The 23,283-nt window shown below is 36.6% G+C and overlaps 1 protein-coding gene across 20 annotated transcripts in view; it reads right to left on the bottom strand.

Moving 5' to 3' along the window:
* Positions 1–23,283, bottom strand: part of NRCAM (neuronal cell adhesion molecule) — a 314,411-nt gene that overhangs the window by 61,576 nt on the left and 229,552 nt on the right. For 13 of the 20 annotated variants that reach the window (XM_078154286.1, XM_078154292.1, XM_078154305.1 and 10 more), the window contains 6 exons: positions 22,877–22,999; positions 18,991–19,161; positions 18,411–18,467; positions 16,056–16,167; positions 12,494–12,678; positions 11,403–11,534 (listed from right to left, as the gene is read on the bottom strand). In XM_078154286.1, the coding sequence (XP_078010412.1) occupies positions 11,403–11,534; positions 12,494–12,678; positions 16,056–16,167; positions 18,411–18,467; positions 18,991–19,161; positions 22,877–22,999 (780 nt within the window). The remainder of the gene's footprint in view (positions 1–11,402; positions 11,535–12,493; positions 12,679–16,055; positions 16,168–18,410; positions 18,468–18,990; positions 19,162–22,876; positions 23,000–23,283) is intronic. The other 7 variants (XM_078154297.1, XM_078154339.1, XM_078154347.1 and 4 more) reach the window with 1 other exon arrangement.

Genomic DNA, 23,283 nt, shown 5'->3' with positions numbered 1-23,283 from the left:
CACCAGGATGCTTTACAGGCTATCAGCATGAATGGGAAGTTATTAAGGATGAATGTAGGCGTTAGGAGGGCTAGGGAGACTGCAAGTCAGCTTTGTCTTCCCCACTCCACTACCCACTAAGTCTCAGTAGTATTTATGAAGTCAAATTTGCCTGCTTGAGTAATGAAGTCTAGTTCATCTCATTTATTAGCCATATTTTCTGCATTTACACATATGCATTTGAAACCATTGGGTTTTACAAGTTTGCTCTTTTTTATTTATTCATTCATTCATTCATTTATTTATTTATTTAAAAAAATTTTTTTCCCATATGCTTTTGATTTGAAAATTTTTTCTCCCTTTTTCTCCCCCCCCACCCTCCCCAAGATGGCGCACAATCTGACATAGGCTTTACATTACATACCCATTAAACATATTTTCACATTAGTGAAGTTGTAAGTAAAAATTAAAACCAATTTCTCACACCATATACCAAAATAAAGTCAAAATGGGTTCAGGACTTAGATATAAAGGCTGATACCATAAGTAAACTGGGAGAACAAGGAATAGTTTACCTATCAGATCTATGGAGAACAGAAGAATTCATGACCAAACAGGAGATAGAGAACATTATGAAAAGCAAAATGGATAATTTTGATTACATTAAATTGAAAAGTTTTTGCACAAAGCCAATGCAACTAAGATTAGAAGGAAGGTAGAAAATTGGGAAAGAATTTTTACAACCAGTCTTTCTGATAAAGGCTTCATTTCTAAAATATATAGAGAATTAAGTCAAATTTATAAGAACACAAGCCATTCCCCAACTGATAAATGGTCAAAGGATATGAACAGGCAGTTCTCAGATGAAGAAATTGAAGCCATCTATAGTCATATGAAAAAATGCTCTAAATCATTATTGATTAGAGAAATGCAAATCAAAACAACTCTGAGGTACCACATCACACCTATCAGATTGGCCAACATGACAAAACAGGAAAATGATAAATGTTGGAGAGATGTGGGAAAATTGGAATCCTAATACATTGTTGGTGGAGTTGTGAAATGATCCAACCATTTTGGAGAACAATTTGGAACTATGCCCAAAGGGCTACAAAAATGTGCATGCCCTTTGATCCAGCAATAGCACTTCTAGGGCTATATCCCAAAGAGATCAAACAAATGGGAAAAGGACCCACATGTACAAAAATATTCATAGCAGCTCTTTTTGTGGTGGCAAAGAATTGGAAATTGAGAGGTTGCCCATCAATTGGGGAATGGCTGAGCAAGTTGTGGTATATGAATGTAATGGAATACTATTGTTCTATAAGAAATGATGAACAGGCTGACTTCAGAAAAACCTGGAAAGACTTATATGGTCTGATGCTGAGTGAAGCGAGCAGAACCCAGAGGACTTTGTATACAATAGCAGCCATGTTATGCAATGGCTAAGAATGTTAAACTGAACCCTTCTCAGCATTACGAGGATCTAAGACATCTCCAGAGGCCTCGGGATGGAAAATGCTGTCCACATCCAAAGAAAGAACTATGGAAGTCGAATTGCTCTCACTTAATTTTACCTTAAGTTGAATTTTGTTTCATCTTACAAGTTTGCTCTTAAAAATGAATTGTTGAATTGAATAAATCATCCTAGATTTAAAGGCATTCAGGTTAAGGTCCATTCTTATCACTGATATTTAAAATCACAGACATCCTTTATTCTTCCTTTGTCCTCACTCCTAACACCCCAGTCAGGTGACAAGTCCTGACAATTCTACCCTCATAATACCTCTCACATTCCTCTCAAACTACGACCATCCTTGTTCAGGTCTTAATCTCTCTCATGAAGACAACTGTGAGACTTTCCAACTAACCTTCCTGTCTCTAGCCTCCCCACTCTCCAAACCATCACAAAAATAAATAAAACACAGAAAATAATCTTCCTATTACATAGGTCTATGTCACTCTCCAGTTTAAAAAAACCTTCAGTGGCTCCCTATGGAAAAACAGATTCTTCATCCTGGCATCCAAGGCCTGGTCCATCTGGCTCCATTTCTAACCTAATTTCACTGTAATCTCTTTCATATACTTTACATTCCAGTCAAACTGGACTATTAGCTACTACATTATCTTGCCATGGATTCTTTTGCCTTATATGTTCCTCCATACCTGGAATGCACACACTTTCATCTATTCCTGTTGAAATCCTCATCCTCCAAGGTTCAGTTCAGGTACCACCTGCTCTTTCATCACAGTAAGGTTCATTTTCCTACCACCTTTCTAGGATTTATAGAGTACTTTCTTCACAACACTCCTATGAGGTAAGTAGTACAGAGATTATTCTTATTTTATATATGAGGAAACTGAGAATGCTGAAATGACTTGCCTGTACTTGTAGATATGGAAAAGGTCAGAGTTAGAGCTAGAATGGAGACCTTAAAATTCTGAATTCAGTGATCTTTTTGCTACATTATACTGGCTTATAAACATCCCAAGAGAAAATGATCTCTCCCAAATTTTCTTTAGGTGCTTTGTCTGGGTTTTTTCCCTCATTCTTGCTTCTCTGGAGTATCATCCATACTTGTGTCTATGCCATATACCCTCCACTCCTCTTAGACTGTAAGCTCCTTGAGGGCAGGGATTATATAATCTTTTTTTTTCATCTTCTTTTCCCCAGGGCCTAGTGTGATGTGTATTTTATATTTTTTTGGTTCAGTTGTGTCCTACTTTTTGTGATCCCATTTGGGGTTTTCTTGGCAAAGATACTGAAGTAGTTTGCCATTTCCTCCTCCAACTCATTTACAGATGAGGAACTGAAATAAACAGGATGAAGTGACTTGTCCAGGGTCACATAGCTAGTTAAGTGTCTGAGACCATATTTGATCTCAGAAAGCTGAGTCTTCCTGACTCCAGGCCTAGCACTCTATTCACTGCGCTACCTAACTGCCTATGCATTTCATATAGCTGACATTAAATCAATGCTTGTTGAATTGAATCTCCTGACTTTTACAAAGTCTGCTGGCATATACTAGCTGCCTCAATTCATTCATTACAAATGGAAATTTGAACAGTTTCTCTTGATTCAATGCTTGAGCTTTATGTCTCAGGATTACTTTGTTAAAATATAATATGACTTACAGTAGTGCAATTTTAGGAGTTTTCAAGAGCTGATTTCCATCCCTCAAGCCAAAATGAAGCTCTGGGTCTGAATTATGTTGCTTGGTGGCACATGCTGAGGGAGAGAAATACCTCAATGAGGTGCTCAAGTCCTAACGCCACCAAAGCGAGAAAGGAAAGTCAAGTGTTAGATGGTCACTGAAACTAGGAGACTGTTCCTGCATTTTAAAAATCTCCATCTCAGACAGAAAACATTTTAAAAATCTTTTATGTGGCCCTTTTCCTTATCAGCTTATCAGAATGTCTGAACTCTTTTTCTGTTACCTAAAAGCCATCCTGCTGAAAATTCCCCATTTCATCTTAATCAAATGGTCTCACAATATTTGCATTTGGCAAGATATTTCCCAGCAAAAATAAATATTTTCCAAAAAAGCAGTGAACAAGCTGATCTCTCCATGGGCGCAGAAGCTTCATTTCCACTAAATCCAAGAAAACAGTAACAGTCACAGCAGCATAAGGAGGTCCAGTTGGAACCTGTCCAAGGTATGAAATCCACTTACTGTGCTACACCAGTGAAAATGTATGGCCTTATTAAGCAACTACCTGCAGGCTTCTGTGTTGTACGGATCTTGCCAGCAACCCAAATCATGTGTCCCAAAGGGACAGTTTGGTGATCCAAGTCAAGTGTGTTTAATTCAAATGAACAATGAAAAAAAAGAGGCCTCAGCAATAAAATCACCACATGCACTTCAGAGGACCAGAGTCAAAGACCCAGGGGCAAGATCAGGTCTTTTGAGTTCAACTATTTTAGAGGAATTTTTTTCTTTTTTAGTGTAAAATCAACAAACCTTCACTAATCACCTTTTTCTCTCTCTGTTCTTGTACCCTGACCACTTTATAGTGATGGCTAAACTTTGTCCAACATCAAAATGATGTTATTTTTTAAAAGTTTGGGATAGGGACCAGGCCTATGATTTCATTGATATAGAGAAGTCCCAAATAAGAAAATACTCACTACCAATGCAAGTCAGCACCTTTTCTTCAACTTAGAGAGCTGCCTAGATAGAATACTAGAGGTTAAATGAATTGCCCAGGGTCCCAGTGCCAATATGGGTCAGAGGCAGGGCTTGAGCCCAGGACTTAAAACCAGGACTTCCTGGGCTTCTAGGCCAGCTCTCTACTATACCAAGTAATAATGATATTTTATATTTATAGGGCATTAAAAAAAATTTCCCAAGCCTTTTCGCTTGTATTATTTCACTTTCTCCTCATAGTCCTAAGAAGGAGGCATTATTATTATTATTATCATTATCATTATCACTATTTTGTAGATGGGGAATCTGAGGCCAAAAAAAAAAATTCTAAGTGACTTCACCAGGATCATACAGCTAAGGTGTGGTAGGCCCATGTGAGAAAGGATTAGTTAGGAGTTAGGCTTCCACAACAGAACAAGGGGATTCTGAGGACTTCCAAGACCTTGTGGATAGTCCCTCAACCAATCAGAAAGTGCCTCAAACATTCTGCAAACAACTAGTTCCTTTAAGAAACAGCCCTGGAGGCCAAACTGGTTGCAATCTGTCTGGTTCAAGCATTGGGCCTTGACAGGTCAAAGGCTTTTCTCCACTGCACTTGCTTAAAAAGCTTATTGAATATTAACTGACACACCCCAAGGGCAGAAATAGCCGACATTTTTGAACACAGGACACATGAAGTATGAGGAGTTAACAGAACATAGAGGAACGTGAGATGGGCTGTCCAAGAAGAGTGTAACTCAGATGAACTAGACCAATCTAACCCTGTTAGATGAAGTATGGATCTTATTAACCATTTAAAAGTTGATTGTACCACTGAACCAGCATCCACGTGCTCGCTTCTCTTGAGAGAAGTGTAATGAAGGCTTTCATTCACCTACTTCCTCAATAGATTTTAGTTTCAGATTTTTCTAACAGCCCAGATCTTAAACTTAGGTCTCCTGACTTAGACAATTATCTGATGACTCCAACCACTTTACAAACTTTAAAGCACTGTGTAAATGTTACTTGTTTCTCCTCCTCCTCCTCTTTTTTCCTATTTTTATCTATAGCAGACATCTGGGTGATGGACTGTATTTTTTCACTTCATTATTGGATAGGCTATAAAAGAATAGTCTCTTTAGAGGTTATTTAAGTCTTGACAATGAATAACCAAGGACTTCCCCCCTGGTGAAGTTACTGTTGAGTTACTTTAGCCTCAGTCTGACCCTCACCACTCCTTTCACCTGTCTGCTGAGCCCAAGTTTGAGCAAATATTGATTTGGAAGGCTCCTGTGGGGCAGAGGTTAGGAGATCCCATTTGAATTGTTATATGGGATTTCTAGAATAGGAAGAGATGGGGTGGGGGGAAAGCCATTCTCAGATGCTTTATAATATCATTACATTTCAAGAACCATCTTTTAATTTTTTTTTTTTATAAATGGCCTCATACTATAGATGAAAAGTGCTTATATGGAATAGACATTTTTTTTGTTATCACCTCAGAGAAGGCATGGAATATTAAATCAAAAGGCAAGATCCCTTTCATTTTTTGATTTTGCCTTCTGCCTCTGAAGTACCCTATATTTAGAATTTCATTATTTGAGGGTGTCTTTGAGATATCTAGGCAGTGGATTTATCTCTTAAGGATGCCTTGGTTCAAACACATTTCCTACTGATAGGCTAGATGAAAGACTGCTTGGAGTCGGTTACTTTTGCTGATGTTAGCTCAACTCTGCTCTTTTAAAATGTTCAGGGAAATCTGTGCAGAACTCCTGAGTAGCTGCAAGGAAAGGCAATGCTGGTCCATGTTCTTGTGCTGTATTTCATTACACAATGTAGCTGTCTAGAGTCAAAATGTAGACTAACCAATAACCATTCCATTTAGGCTCCCTGACTTTTCAGTTTTATTCATAGTTCTCACCTTATTTCAAAGTGCCTCAAGGGTGGGGACAACTTCCTGATAGAAGATAATTGAATGCCTTCTCCATCCCATTTTCAAATCTCATCTCTCATTAAAGATTGCTACTTATACTATTTAAACTCAATTCTCTGGTTCCTTGAAATGCAGATATGGCAGATATGGGATATGGCAGATATAGGGGCAGCTAGGTGGCACAGTGGATATAACACTGGCCCTTGAGTCAGCAAGACTCAAGTTCAAATCCAGCCTAAAACACTTACTAGCTGTATGACCTTGGGCAAGTTGCTTAACTTGTTTGCCTCATTGTCCTAATCTATAAAATGGGGATAAAAATAGTACCTACCTCCCAGGGTTGTTGTAAGGATAAAATGAGATAATAAGTACAAAATGCTTAGTATAGTACCTTGTGATGGGGTATGGGCCCAAGCCGAGACCTTTGCCTCTTGCCCCCAAAAGAATTTAGGTCCATTTGTCTACAGGCTCCAGAAAACCCTTCAACTCATTCTGGTCTCAAACGGTTACCTGAGGCTATATTCTACTCAATGGCTTTTCCTTCTATCTCCTTTTGAAAACCTAATGAAGCCCTAGCATATTTTCCACTTTTGATCCCATCCAGACCCCATTCAAACCTCTTCCTTCCAGTTTCTTTCATTATCTATTCCCATTGTCTAATCAACTTTTCAGACAGACATTCCAATTGGAATTCTCCCTAAACTTACTCCAACTTGGGATCTTTCTACCAGCTTCTTCTCCAAACAACCAAAATTATTTGAGTGTATATAAGATCCACCACAGCCCCCACTTACATGCTGAGATTTTCTCATGCCGCTCGTCCTTACAGGCATCACTAGTGTTCAGATTCCTTAAGAGTCTGGCCTGTATGGCCTATCCCCAATAAACTGTGTCTTTGGCTGAAAGAAGATTTGGATTGAATTCTTTCAGACAGGACCCATGTGTCATGACTTTGGGGTTCCAGCACCCCCAAGCCTCTAGACCTCATCACTTTGTATACTGTAGCACTATATAAACATTAGTGATGATGATGATGATGATGATGTACACGTTACCTCCTTTCAAGTTTTGCTATACAAAGACTCACAGGGAATATTTTTAAAATCATCTCCAAAGTATTAGAACAAAGTTGTTTTTGTTTTCTTCCACTACTGATTATTTTTTCCTTTTCCTTCCTAAAGTTATTCTACATTAGCGTCCTACCTGTGTCTGTCTGCTTTTTGGATCAAGAATTAGAAGTATGTGGGTTCAAGACACACCTCAGATGTTTGTTTACTATCTGTGTGACCTTGGGCAAGTCACAACCTTTCTGGGTCTCAGTTTCTTCACCTGTAAAATTAGGGGGTTGAATTAGAATCAGGGCTTCTTAAACTGTTTCTACTCATGCCCCTTTTCCAGGGTAGGCAGTGTTTGTTGGTGACCTCTAAAGACTACCAGTTCTAACATCTTTCACCACATTTTAAAGGTTTTCATTTAGTTTTTCATTGTCAAAAGATGAAGATCCATCCCTGGCCAGCAGAGTACAACTATTGTATCTCTGCTCCCAGATTAGTGGCACCTGCTCCTTCCCCTCTGTTGTCATTATGGCTATAAGACCACTAAAGAATGCCTTAAAGGTCCTACTGCCTTAAACCAAAAGCTGATGAAGCTGGAACTCTATTCTCTCTCCTTTGTCAAATGGGCTGGTAGGCAGATTATCCATTGTTAGGATTCACTTTGATGAATACAGTGACCCTATTGTAACAAAGAGACAATGCACCATTTTCATCCAGATAAACCAGTAAACTACCAGAACTTTTATTAGCTGGGACAGCCAGAGCTTTGCCTGGTGATGCCTAGAGTGATGACTCACTACTTAAATTTGCAGATTGCACTTCTTGTACTTCCCCAGTTCTCAGTCTCCACTCCATGGACTAATCCTATACCAACTTGGGGTGTGGCCCAAGTTGAGGTGTTAGCCCAAGCAAGGCCAGGGATGAGTGTCTGATTTATCATACCCTAGAGAAAGGGGATGCTGGGGAAGGGAGTGAGGCAGTGGGGATTTCTCTGAGCTCTCCTTTCCTTTAACCTTTGTCTTAATAACAGAATTAAGAGGCTACCTGGGCTAGCATTTTTTCTTCATCCTATTGCCTCTTGCAAAATACTATCTTACTTTTTTATAATATTTTATATAAGTTACAAAGTGTTTTCAGATATATCCTCACTTGACCTACAAAACAACCTTGTAAAGTAGACAGAGCAGGTGTTATTACTATTTCCTTCTGAGTAGGAAATTGAGGCACAGAGATACTGTCTTGGTCAAGCTTGTGTGGTTATTAGATGACAGAGTTGGGCCTACAATAGAAAATTTTCTATCCCAAGTCCAGACCTTAGTACTCCTTTCTTTTCTAAGCTTCCCTGTATATTCTAAGGTAATGATTTGCTACTACCATCTTTCATTCATATAGGTTTCAGAAGCAGATATCCAAACCCTATAATTACTTTGAAGATGAACCTTTAAATAAATTAAATTTATTATCTTAAAGAACTATTTAAAACACCAAAGGGATATTTTCTAAAGAACCTCCTCCCCCACCAATTTGGATGGGTTATAAATTATCAATCAGTGCAAAATATTTACATGTCTAGCCACTTATTTCCTCCATTTTCTGGGCATGGCAGGAAAGTGATGTTAGGTATCTTAAAGATTATGGCATCAAAAACAGGCTCTAGGCGTTGAGGCCACAGGTCCCCACCCCTGCTCTAGGTAGTCCAATAAAGCTGGAATGACTTAATGATAGGAACTTTTGAATGATTCTCTGGACTAATATTTCTTTTCTTCTTCTAAAACTGTGACAGTGCTAGACTCTGCATTTTGAATAAGGTTTTTTGAGGCGTGGGTTCAGAACATTCTAGGCAAGCAGATGGAGATGTCCTATAGGTAGCTGTAAATATGGAGCTTATGGGAAAAGTCAGGGCTAGAGATATTGATTTGGAAGTCATATGCATAGAGAAAATAATTGAAGACATGCACACGATTGCGATTTCCAAGATAGAGAATGTAGGGAGAGAAGGGAAGACCAATAATAGAGCTGAGGCTTTACACTTGCTTCGGCAGCTGGAGGATGAAGATGGATTAGTAAGGAACACTGAGATGACATGATCAACAGAGAGGAGGATAACCAGTAAATTGGAGTGTCATGGAAACCAAGGTAGAAGACAGTAGGTTAAAATTGTGAAATGCTGCAGAGGTTGAGGACTGAGAAAAGATAATTAGATTTGGCAATTTCTTGGTTGTTGGTGACTTTGGAAGGAAAAGTTTTAGTGAAGAAGTAGGGATAAAAGCCAGATTTCAGGGGACTGAGGGTGATGAGAAAGTAGAGACAGTTAGTAGAATTAAATTAGCATATACCTTTTAGATGTTTAGTAAGGAACAGGAGAGAAAAATGATAACTTGAGATGCAAAGGTTAAAGGAAGGTTTAAAAAAATTCTTTAAGGGTAGAGAGAAGATAAAGAGAAAGATACTGTGGCATAATGGATAAAGGGCTGGCCTTAGCACCAGGAAGACTTGGGTTCAATTTCCACTTCTGATATAGTCTGTGTGACCCTGGGCAAGTCCCTTAACGTCTCAGTCTTCTAGGCAACTCTCTAATGCTACAAATTTCAGAGAAGAGATGAACTTGCATTGGCAGAGGGGAGTTTTCTCATCAGGGAGTTCCTTGTACAAATAAAATCATACATACACACACACACACACACACACACACACACACACACATATTCCTTATTCCTACCCCTTTCCATATTATTATCCCTATCTTAGGGAAGACCTGAATATGTTTGTAGCCTGGTGAGAAGGAGCCAATTCAGAAAACGTTTATTAAGCACCTACTATGTGTCAGGCACTGTGATAAGCACTGGGGATACAAAGAAAGGCAAAAGATAGTCCCTGCCCTCATGGAGCTTATACTCTAATGGTGGGAGAGGGGAGACACAACTTATACATATATAAAAGCAATCTATATACAGGATAAAAAGGAAATAATTAACAGAGGGAAGACACTGGAATTAAGAAGGGTTGGGAAAGGCTTCCCGTAGGAGGTGGGATTTTAACTGGGCCTTAAAGGAACTAAGGAAGTTGGGGGTAGAGTGGAGAGGGAGAGCATTCTAGGCATGGGGACAGCCAGAGAGAATGCCCAAAGCCAAGTGATGGGGAATGTTTTCTTTGTGGAAAATCAAGTAGGCCAGTGTCACTGGATCGAAGAGTATGTGTTGGGGAGTGAAGTGTAAGAAAACTGGAAAGGCAGGAGCCAGGAGCCAGAGGAAGAGACTGAAAATCCATGTGAGTAATGAAATGACTGATGGAGCATGGTCACAGAGGAGATAGGAATGGATAGTGTCAGGGGAATAAGTAGAATGCTTAACTAACTTCACAATCATCAGATCACACTGTGGGATCATGGGTTTACATCTAGTAGGGCCCTTGGAGGCCACTTAATTCAACCTTCTTCTTTTACAGATGAGGAAACAGAGGCAGGTAGGCTAAATAAATTCCCTGATGGAACACAGATAACAAGTTGCAGGGCTGAGATTTAAACTCTGCTTTTTTAAATTCAAATCTGTTGGTTTTTCAATGATACTATATAGCAGTATTTTTTAAGTGAACTCAAGTCAGGAATGAATCTTCTGGAGGCAGGGAATGAAGTGAAGGTGAAAACAAAAAGCAAAAGAAATGACTACCCAAAATAAAGAAAAGAGGATAGATCCATTGAGTCCATTCCTGCTCATTCTAACCACTCTCTTTACTGCTCATCATATTGTAGAGCAATTTAATTTCTAATATTCTAAGACTCTCTAAGAATCTTCCCTATGTTTCTTCAAATAAACATTTAAGACCTTCTGCAAACAAACACCTAAGACTCTTGGAAATTAAAGAAGTTGGTATTTCAGAGTGAGTTAAGCATGTGAAAGAGAAAATATTAACAACCTCCCATCAATACATATCATATCTATAGCACATAACCCATATTATATCTCATGATATGTCCTAAGTATTCAACAAAGTTCATGTTGTGATTGTACATGCATAACCTATATCAAATTGCTTACTGTCTTGGGGGAGGGACAGGAGGAAGGGAAAGAGGGAAAGAATTTGGAAATCAAAATTTTAAAAAACAAATGTTTAAAATAGTTTTTGCATGCATTTGGGAAAAAATAAAATATTAATACAAAACAAAGTTTTTGTGTTGGGGAATTTTTTTTAGTCTATTTTAGTCTACTAAATTCTATGTCCTGCCTGAGCATCTAATGATGCTTTTATTAGTTTTGATGTATTTCTATAGTCATATATAAAACATAAGCAAAGTAAACCAACAGAACTTACTTTCGATTGGAACACCATTTGTTAACCAGCTAATGCTGGGTTTGGGATTTCCATTAGCTCTGCAGATCAAAGTCCCATCTTCCCCAGGGGAGAGTACAAGGTTTCTAGGAGCTGTGATCCAGTATGGGGCCGCTTTATTGAGGACAAAAATAAAGATCTGAATCAAACAATAATTACAATACGGTGGTGAGAAAATGACTTGACCCTTTCTCTCAAAATTAATACTCTGCACATGCATACTGAAATCCTCTACTGAAGTTCCACTCAGAAGCATCAGTTTACCATGGAGATGACACTGGGTCCTTCAAGGATCTGCCAGCAGGTTCTATCACAAAAGAAATTCTTTGAGCATGGACCCCATAAGGGCCTGTAGTTCTTTCTTTCAAGGATCAGCCAAGGAATCATAGAGAAGCTTATCACCATAATATTGACCACCAAGTGATTAACTGAATATTTTTGGTCACAATAACTCAAGAAAAAAATCTGCCTAGGTGGAGGCTGGTTTGCAGCGTGTATGGATAGGGAGAATGCCCATATTTCTAAAACAACTGAAATATTGATATATATTCTAAGAAATTTGTTTGGTCAGGCTTCACTTTTAAGAAGTAAGCTAATCCACACTTTACCCTACTTCAGATTAATACCTTGGTGTTATGAAAGGATATCTAGAGAGTAATTCTAATAATTTTTTTGTTCTCAGTGTGATTCCCTTCATTTGACATTAATAGTAATTAAGAATTAAAAGCAGGACTGATTTGTCATGTGTCATAGGACAACCAAGAGGTACATAAAGAACTAAAAAAGAATGAATTTTGATCATTAGTTCCTTTTTAAACTGAAGTAACTCATTATTATTTTGATATAAGCTCCACTGCCAATGAGCCCTTCTAAGTGTTATACTGAATGTGCCAAAAATCTTAGTGCTATTTTAAAGCTTTACCACTATGAGCAAAACTTAAAATGCACTAAGACTTTTGGGACACATTGTACATGCCCAAACTGTACAAAACTATTTGTTGCATCAAAGTTGATATTTAATTGATTGTACCTTCAATTTAAATAAGATGAATATATTTTAAACATTAGTATACCTTTGACTGTGACTGAAATGGTGTGTTCAACAAAGCCTAAAGAATTTCTTGCTGTACACTTGTATTTTCCAGAGTCTGCCTCTGAAACATGGATGATATTGAGAGTTTTCTTAAAGTTTTTGTAAAATGTCCGGTTCACGGGTAGCTCTCCATCTACTTTTGTCCAGTTAATCGAGGGAGTGGGCCTGATGTGACAAAAAAAAAATACTGATGTTGTAAAAACAGATGTGCCTTCATTTCATACAAGCATTTAAATGGTTTATCATGAAATATTTTATAAGCTCCAAATTCATTGTACAAGTGCTAACATTTCACATTAGAATTTGTGGTGACCTCATATAGTCAATATTTGGGTTACTTCTGTCAATATTCTGATTATTTACTTAAAAGAAATTATAAAACCGTATTGCATAAGCTAGTTCCAGGATGATACTCAGTTATCTTATGCAAATTGATCTCTGACCAACGAAAAGATCTTTGAAATTTCTGCAAGGTGTTATGTCAAAGCAATGGTCACAAAAATGATCACAAAATGGTCACAAAAAATGATACTCCCTCAACTGGAGCCATCAATCTACAATGAACTAACTGACTGACATAAACACTTCTTCTCATGAATCTCCACATATATTTCTATATTCAATTCAATTTGACAAATACAAGGTGATAGAAATGCAAAAACACAGTAGTCCTCTCAAAGAGCTTACACTTTCCTGAGGAAATACAGTACAAAATAAACATAGATAATATGAAAATATTAGGTATTTTATGATATCAAATGGAACCTTTCTCTTCTTATCAACCCTCATTGACTCCTTTGGCTTGATCTTGAAATATACACATATGTATATATATATGTATATATATATGTATACATATATAATGTGTGTGTGTATGTGTGTGTGTGTGTGTGTGTGTGTGTGTGTGTGTATCTTCCTGCTCTCTCTACCTATCTCTAATACTAAAGGTCTAGAGTGGAAGTTAGGGCTGTTTTTCTAGTTTCAATATTTGTTCCTAATTTTATTTCTGGAACTTAGTAATACTAGTGGGAAGAATTACTGGTATTAGTTAATAATACTAGTGGGAAGTACGCACACGTGTTATTTTAAACTCTTCATACATCCATTTTCTTATCTGCCCAAAGGGAGATAATATCTGCCTTCCTGACCTTACAGTGTTGTTGTCAACATTTTTTAAAAATTGCATTTGCTTTTTTCATAAAATATTGGATTGAGCGACTGTGAAAAAATGTTTTCTCAAAGGAAAATAATAATAGCTAACATTTATATAGTACTTGATGTTTTACAACCATGCAAACACCTTTTATAATAAACCCAATCTGTGAAGATAAAGAAAAATTAAAGGCATCATATAAATAGAAGGCATTCATCAGCTTTCTATTATTTTACAACATAGACTTATAGACTAAACTGACTGAAGTGATCATAAAATCTCATAGGGAGAGTGGGAAGGATAAGCACATTTTATACAGTACTAAATTTATTCTGGCTCCTCTTTTAGTTGGAAGTTCTTGCAAATAAGGAATTTTTGGATGCTTTGTCCCTAGTGCCAGGCTTACTTGTAAAAGATCAGACCAGAGCTTTCCAAAACTGGTTTTGCAATACATGCAGGGAGCCAGATCATCTGAAGGGATTAAATAAAATTTTTAAATCCTATTTTAATAAATCATAATTAAATAACTGCCAAATAGTATGGAGGGGGGAAAGCTGTAGTTATATTGTGTAATAAATTCATATATTAAGAGAGAGAAAGGAATCTAAAGATTATCTAGGCCAACATTTCTCTCTCCATTGTATAGATGTCCCCACAGAAGTCAAGGTGACTAGCCCAGGGTCACAGAATTTCCAGATTAGTGTCCTTTCCACTATCAGAGTGGCACAACTCCAAAAAGTCTGAGAATCATTGGGTTGTACCCTATTCTTCCCCTTAAAATCAAGCAAAAGTAGATCTGAAGGATGTCACAAAGAATACAAGAAAGTGGATATTAGGACTGGTTTGATGGGTTCCTTCAGCAGTACCATGCCAGTGTGATTTCCCACACTGGCCAGGAGAGGCCTCCAAACACACCCTGGTGAAGGTAAAAGAATACCAGGAAGCCTATTCTAGGAAAGTCGGGGGCAGAATTAGAATGTGAGCCCAGTGGCTTCCCACACACAACTGCTGTGAGGTCAGGGAAAACACTGATATGGCCTGCAAAGACTCTTGTTTCTGAGATTTCAGTCAACATTTTAATGGAAGAGCCAACAAAAATATGTACCACAAATTTCCCTTCCAGTGTCCTGAAACTTGTCTGCAGACTAGATGGCTCCTGAATGGTAAATGTGCCCTGATGCTATGGGAGTTTTGTGGTATGCAGAAAGGGGGGGGGTTCACACAGCTAATATTTACTAAGTTCAGATCATTTATACTAGCTGTATGACCACAGGCAAATAATGTCACCTGTCTGAGCCTCAGTTTTCTCATTTGTAAGATGGGGTGTCTGACTCACAGAAAGAAAGTTAGTACTATTATTGATAACTATCTATAAAATAGTAAGACATAGAGAACTAAGAAAGAATAAAGGGAGCTTTGAGGATCATTTGGCACTTGTGGTTTGAAGGTGACAACAGTATTTTAAACATGGTAACTATATGAATTAGAAGAGACAACAGGATGTAGAAAGAATATTAGACTGGCAGTCAGGAGACTTAGCCCAAGTCTTACTTTGTCAGTAACTAGCTGTGCACCAATGAGTAAGTCCTTTAACAGCCTAAAACCTCAACTTTCCCACCTGTATAATGAGTGCCATGGATCATCTGATTTATAAGATCCCCAATTCCTAGCATCCTAAGACTCATAAAATCCTTAAGTAAACAAATTTGATAGTGAGTTATAACCAATACAAATAATTAAGCCTTCTCCTAAGAAAAGAAATATAAGAAGCAATGTATTGAAATGTACAAGTATTATAAAAAGTACAACATGCTATTTTTTTTTTTAATATGAGGATGCTATTAATAGTGTGACTAGGGCTTACACTCCATCTTGTTTTCCTAGTAGTGGTGATAGATTAAGGTTTATCTGGCTATAGTCCCTTACTTTACCTGCATGGGAAAGGATGATAAAATACAGATAGGGGGTCATTTTTCATCAGAGTAAACAGCTTTGTCTGGGTTTAACTTTTCCAAATTGTACCATATTAATTTAGAATGGAATCCCCTTTTGATGTCAGAATAGCCAAGTAGCTGAAGGATCTCAGAAAAAAGAGTCAGTCAATCAGTCTTAACAGTCACAGAACAATAATAGTATCTATTCAACTGAGCTAAAAGCCAAAGGATAAAATAAGTAAATATGAATTTATGCCTATCTTGTAAATTAAGCAGTTTAACAAATGTGTGACTCATCCTGCCTACTTTCAAAACACTTAGCAATGTTTCCTTGACACATGCATAGCCTGAACTGGACCACCTTTCATAGCCTATAGTACAAATACCTCTAAATAAGTATACTTTGATTTTTTTTATTATTAAAAATATATATTAGGACAAAAAAATCAACTCACAAGCCTTCTGCAATACACTCTAGGGAAAGAACATTTTCTCGTAACTCTTCTTTATGACTTGTTTGGCCTTCTGGAGTTAAAAGCTTTGGTGGCCTCTCAATATAGGACTTGGCTGCAGTGAAGAAAGTCAATAAATACAGAATCACATCTATAAGTAGCCATAGACACACATTTCCAATTTCTTTCCCCTAAATATCCTAGCCTATATTCATACTCATTTCAGTTTGGAAGTTAAATATTGGTGGCCACATACATACTTATTTGCCTTACAAATAGCCAATGACTTATTCGGCTAGACCTAGCAATGATTTATGTTGGTTGCATACTTAAGACTTTTATTTTTACTATCCACCAATCTCCTAGAAACAGGAAGCCTTTTAAAAACAATCTATAGGTTTATGTATTCTTAAAATGTATTTACTAAGCTTTAGTATAAGTTATTATGTTGAGTATATATACACATAGAAAATACAGATAGATATATTTTATACGTATATTAAATATATAGTCATATATGCCAAAGATAAATGCGTATATGTATGTGTGTACATACACACATACCTATATCTGATCAAAAATGTGACTGAACATTTTGAAAAGGGACTAGCTGATAATAGATGGTCATTCTGTGGCATTTGAGTTAACAAAGGGAATGAAGCCACATATAGCGATATAGGCCTGTAATCCCAGCTACCAGGAGGCTGAGACTGGTAGATCTTTTGATTGTGGGGTCAGGAGTTCAGCACTGCAGTAAACTAAACTGATCAGGCGTCCTCACTAAGTCTGACATCAATAAGTCTGGTGGTGGTGGGGAGGGGGTTGGCAGTAGGCTACCTAAGAAGGGGCCAACCCGTATAGTTGGGTATAGAGACGGTCAAAGTTCCCATGATGATTAGTAGTCAGAAGGAACATAGGATTAGCCCCAACATTTCTTGTCTACTGAGAGAGGAAGACCCAATCTTACAAGGTTGGGGAGGAGGGCAGGAAGGGAATGATTTTACATTGTAAGAGAATAATCAGGACTTTGCTGAGGATTCAGGGATTGTGAGGAGGCTGCCTCTATGTAAACCTAGCTGAAGTTATGGGAAGCAGTTCTGTGGGGATGCAGATGAATCTATTCTTTGATGGAGCATACAGAGACAGCAATCAAATAAAAACCAGGCCATCGTGCAGCAAACATATATTCCTTGTAACTGAATAGCATATGTTCAATTTGCCCCTTAACAGTTTTTAGTTCACCTTCAACTGCTAATTAACAGGAATGTTGGACATTTTTTGTTGATAAAACTTGGATTTCAGGGGCCAGTAATGTATATAAAATATAAAACCAAACTCTTACCTGTTTTAAAAGTACAGTGTAGAGAAGGTAAATACTTTGGCATAATGATTATATTAATAGGGTATAATAGCTGGTTTTTCTTTCAACATCAGCTGCATAATTTTTTTTATAGGTTCTAAGGTTTCATTGATTTAGGGCCCACCCAGTGAGAGAACTCTTTAGCAATGCAGAACAGCACATATCTTCCAACTTACAGTTTCAGAGAATTGCATGAAGACTAAGAGGTGAAGTGAACCTGCCCAGGGTCCCATTTGTAAGTCGCAGAGGAGGGACTTTAACCCAGGTTTTTCTGATTTCAAGGCTTGCTGCCTATCTACTTATATCACACTGCACTTAATATAAACATTCAGTAAGTACTTAAAATTTTATTTAATAAAAATAGATATTTATATTTATCCCTGAAAACTTTACAAAATCTTTTTATGTCTTGCTATAGGATTACTTGAACAAAAGGGAATGATTATAATAACTCATCTGTGTACATGTCAAGGAAAATGGTTTCATCTAAAAGATCCACAAGTGATTTAAAAGAAAAAGGATATTGCCTTTTATATGAAATGCAAATAGATAAAATGAGGGAAATGCAGTCATTTTTAAAAGCATCTATCAAGTTATTAATTGCTGGGATTATTCACTAATAATGCCTCAAGATATTACTGTTACTTTAAACAAATGGTTAGTCTGAGTGAACATTAATATGCCCTTCAACATTTCACTGAATGCACAGGAAAATGTGAAAAGAAAAAAAGAACAGAGAAGTTAAATTTTAAAATAATTTCTAGATCATGTGAAATGGTTCTCCAGGTAAACATATGCAGCTAGAATGGAAGTTTTCACAATGTGAAAAATATAAGTAACATTAAAAAATTTCTAGTAACACAATTTTAAAGGTTTCTATCCACAGGACTACATAAAATTTTTTTAAAAAGCAATCATGGTTAAGTAGCTATGGAGGTGGAGTTAGTTTACTAATTTCTACAATGGAGACAAGAGCAGTTATGATCACCATAACTTACCACCGTAAAACTCAGAGTCACTCAAATTAGCAGTTATAGTGTCATTCAATTCATCCACTGAAATAAACAGAATATTATGAAAAATGCACCAAAGATAAGGGGGAAGGATTAAAACTATTGGGCAACAAAAAGCAAACTGATAATGTCTATGTAGCCTGTCAGTTCTAGCAAATAAAAACTAGTTGTAGATATCACTGTCATGTGATCACTTTTGACCAATAAAATAGTGAACTTGGAACTCATATCTGAAGAAGATGATTAAAATTCAGGATGTGATAAATCATACTTTATAAATATGAATAGTACCCAAACTAAGCATTAGATAGCATGTTCCTTGATGAAACAGTAACAAAGATATACAATCATTGTTTATAGTGCAAATTTAAAAATATATAAGGTATCCAGGGCAGCTATTGACATTTATAATACTTATCACAATACTTTATTGGGATACATAGATAATTTCTTATTCAATAAACCTATTTAGTTCAATATAGGTGGTATATCATATATACATATGCATCTGTATTTTATATTAGTAAACCTGACTGAAAAAACATTTAGGAAATTTAATACGTACTTGAATGTACTTTCACAGAAATGGGTTGCTTCTGCTGGATGGTCTGAGTGTGATTAAATCTTGCATAACAAATATAATCTTCACGAGTATCTTCTGGTAGCACATTAGAAAAATAAAGGTCTCCATTTAGACCTTGGGAAACTCTTTCACTTTGTGGAAGGCGTTGAAAAGCTGGGGACAGGGAAGCAGGAAAATAATACATAATCATACCATTTGAAAAATGCCACTTTCAACACTAGCAGGATAACTTCTTAGGTACTTCAAAATTTATTTCATAAATATTGATTTTTCCATTCCCTCTCCCCACTTGAAAATTTCCTTTAAGTCCTTTTATGTGTTCCTGTATGACTACTTAACAAGAGGGGATGGCTGTGAAAATTTATATATGGAAATTCCAGCAATACAAAGATGCTAATAATTCATTGAGGGGAAAAAGCAGAAAGAGGACAGTGAAGAAAAAGTCAGCACATAGGTCCCAAGGGTTTTATTATCAGTATATTTAATACCTAACATATTACACACACATTCTGTTTACAACCTCACAACAATTCTTTGAGGTTGGCAATTGCAAGTATTATTTTACAGATAATGAAACTGAGGCTCAGAAGTTAAGTGAGCAGGCCACATTCACATAGCTAATGAGCATCATAATGAGGATTTGAATAGAGATTTGCTGACTTCAAAGGGCAGGTTTCTTTCACTGCATCCCACTGACTCAGCACAATTTGACAGATCATCTAAAGGCTTGTTACTCCCAATTGTATGGTAACTATTTGTGGAAGTTATATCAATGAAATTTCTAAGGGTGACATGCTTAAACTGCATTTACATAGTGGCTGAAAATCATTTGCAAAGTAGACAAAGGTTGGTGATAGTTTAAAAATACCCCCATAATTCCATATGTGCTATATTTAAATATAGTGCTTTGTTACTTGACTTCCAACTTTGATTTAGATGGGGGTGTCAAGGCATGATCAAGATTTTGAGTGAAGGGAAAGGAAACAAACATTTAATAAGCACCTACCATGTGACCAGCATCGTTCTAAGCACTTTACAAATATTATCTCATTTGATCCTTACAACAACTCTGGTAGGTAGGTGCCATTTTATGTTTGAGGAAACTGAGGCATACAGTAGTTAAACCACTTGTCCAGAGTCACATAGCTAATAAGAGTCTGAGTCTTGATTTGAAATCGGGTCTTCCTGACTCCAGGCCCAGTTCTCTATCCATTGCATCACTGAATTTAAACATACTAACACCAGAGCCTAGAGAGAAATGACTAATTATTCATGAGTGAATCTATAAATCAGTTTATTATTCATGAATACCCAAATCAATCATGAAACCTAAGTTTCAATTCAGTAAGAATCCCCCTTGAAAAATTATTTCACAGAGAATTTTGTCTCGAAAATTTGTATGTATAATATATATGTATATGTGTATTGTGTATATGTGTGTGTGTGTATATATACACACACATTTTTATGTAAAGCATTTCAGTCCAGGGCCCCTAGAATTGACACTTACTGGCTGTATGACTATAGGAAAGTCCTTATGCTTGTCAGAATATTAGTTCAATTAGGTTCAATTCAAGTTGTATTTATTATGCATCTACTATGTGCAAGGCACTATGATAGGCACTAGGGATACAAAGAAAAGACACAAATACAGTCACTGTCCTTAAGGATCTTATATTCTATTAGGAGAGAGAGAGAGAGACAGAAACAGACAGAGAGAAAGAGAGAGAGAGAGAGAGAGAGAGAGAGAGAGAGAGAGAGAGAGAGAGAGAGACAGAGAGACAGAGAGAGACAGAGAGAGATGGAGACAGATACACAGTGAGAAAGAAACAAAGAGAGAATGAGAGATAAAAATAGAGAGAAAGAGATAGAGAGACAGAGACAGCAAGGAAGACCAAAACAGAGACAGAGGGGGAAGAGGGAGAGAGAGAAGGTAAGAAGGGAGGAGAAAGAGACAAAGAGACAGAGAGAAACGATTTCAAAGAGCTGTGAAGAAAACTCCTACCTTAAAACTTTAAGTCCACAACATGAAGGAGAGTTATTATTTTTACTACTAGGAAAGCCTTCGTAGGTCCAATCAATTAGCTGTGTCACATAGACACAGTTTGCACAGACAATAGATAGAGTGTTGGGTTATAATGCAAATTTAAAAATATATAAGGTATCCAGGGCAGCTATTGACATTTATAATACTTATCACAATACTTTATTGGGATACATAGATAATTTCTTATTCAATAAACCTATTTAGTTCAATATAGGTGGTATATCATATATACATATGCATCTGTATTTTATATTATTAAACCTGACTGAAATATACATTTTGGAAATTGAATACATACTTGAATTATTCATGAATATCCAAATCAATCATGAAACCTAAGTTTCAATTCAGTAAGAATCCCCCTTGAAAACCAGAGGAAATTGAGGGGGAAAACCAGAAATCTAATAGTGTCTCTGAAACTTATTAGTTCCCGTGGGCAAGTCACTTAACCTCTTGGTGCACCAGAGACTTACTAATACATAAACTGAGGAGAAAATGGTCACCTGTGTTGGCAGAGGGAATTTCATTATCTGGGTACATATACCAATGAAACCATAGGTCTAAAACCAAAACCAAAACCACTTTTCACTGAGTGGTTGTGAGGTTCAAATGAGATTATGTGTGTAAAGAACTTTGGAAATTTCGAAGTGCTGAATCAATGTCATGTATTATTTTTAATATCTAATATGTATGTGTCCTTTCTTACCCTCACAGAATATGAATGTTTGGATGAACGGTTAGGATCCTTCTTTCGTGGAAGGGAAAGACTACTAAAGAGCTAGTGTCTGATAGAACTCAGAGCCATAAGATTACAGAATTGGAAGGGAACTCAGATACTATCAAGTCCAATTTCTAGCTGAAATGGAATTCTTAGTGTGATATCCCTGAGAAATAATGATTTTTTTAAAGACCTACAATGATAGAGAATGAGGTACTGATTCCTCTTCTGAACATCACTCAGTGTTAGGAAATCTTTCCTTACGTTGAGCTGAAATCAGCTTCCTTGCAACTTCCAACCACTGCTCCTAATTCTGCCTTCTGGAGTCTAGCAAAATAAATCTAATCCTTCTTTCACCTGACAATTTTTCATATTCGACAGAATAGCCATTATGTTCTTTCTAGTTCTTTCCTTGTCCACACTAAACATCTGTACTTCCTTCAATCAATCCTCACGGGGTGGTGATGAAGCAAGCACTTTGTAAAATCTGAAATCATCCCTGTAGAGATGTGTTCTAACATAATTGCTATATTATTAATTAAACTAATAAGGTATAGCAGATTATTCTTGCAATTTTGTCATGTATCAATATAAGCAAGAATTGATGTAAAAGTAGTAAAAGTAGATTCCTTGGTGGCATATTAAAAAATAGAAAAAAGAGAGAGAAAGGGAGAGACAGAGACTGAGAGACAGAGAGGAAGGCAAAGAGAGATATATATACAAAAAGAGACAAAGAAATAGAGATAGAGAGACAAATAAGGAGACACAGAAAGTTTGCTTTGTATTTTTTCTTTTGGGGTGTATTCTCAGCATGTTTTCCCAAATAACAAAATTTCATCACTGGAAATCAAAATTTTGGAGTCTTTTTCCTCCTTCAGAGACTAATGTTTCTGATTGATATCTGAGGAAGTTTTGTTGTCAGCATTCAATACATATGACCTTGTGAGCTATCTTCTTAATTAATCTAAAATACGATGTAACTTACAGTATTTTTATAAGCATCAGTTTTCCTCTAGGAACTCAATTTAAAAAAAACTCACAAAAAAGTAGCTCCTCACATTAAAACAACAAAATGACATACTTCAAATCTTCTTACAACTTACAATTGTCCATCCAAAATATAATAGGTGGTGGTAATCCGAGTGGGGGTCTGCAAGGAAGTACGAGAGACTGCCCTTTCAGAATTGTGATTTGTTCCAGTTTTTCTTTGGTCCACAAGGGAGATCCTATTAAATACAATATCAACTCCTAAGTTAACCCTTTACTAGGAAATCTTTTAAAAAAGATACAGTAAAAGGAAAATGTCTCATAGTCTTACCCATTCCTCTCAATTCAATTTATAAATGTTAACCATTTATCCTTATGGAAAGAAGATGAGCTGAACTTTAAAGAAAATATTTGAAGTTAATTCTATATGATTTACTAAAAATGCAAATAGTACTTATTAAATACTGTATCAGACAATCTTGGCCAATATTTGACACTAACAAAAAAATACCATACAAAACAT

This window comes from Phascolarctos cinereus, unplaced genomic scaffold (assembly GCF_003287225.1).
Source record: "Phascolarctos cinereus isolate Bilbo 61053 unplaced genomic scaffold, phaCin_HiC Scaffold_1;HRSCAF=81, whole genome shotgun sequence".
In the NCBI taxonomy this organism is placed as follows: domain Eukaryota; kingdom Metazoa; phylum Chordata; class Mammalia; order Diprotodontia; family Phascolarctidae; genus Phascolarctos; species Phascolarctos cinereus.
Note: the sequence above shows the minus strand (reverse complement) of the source record. Positions and strands in the feature narration are given on the sequence as shown.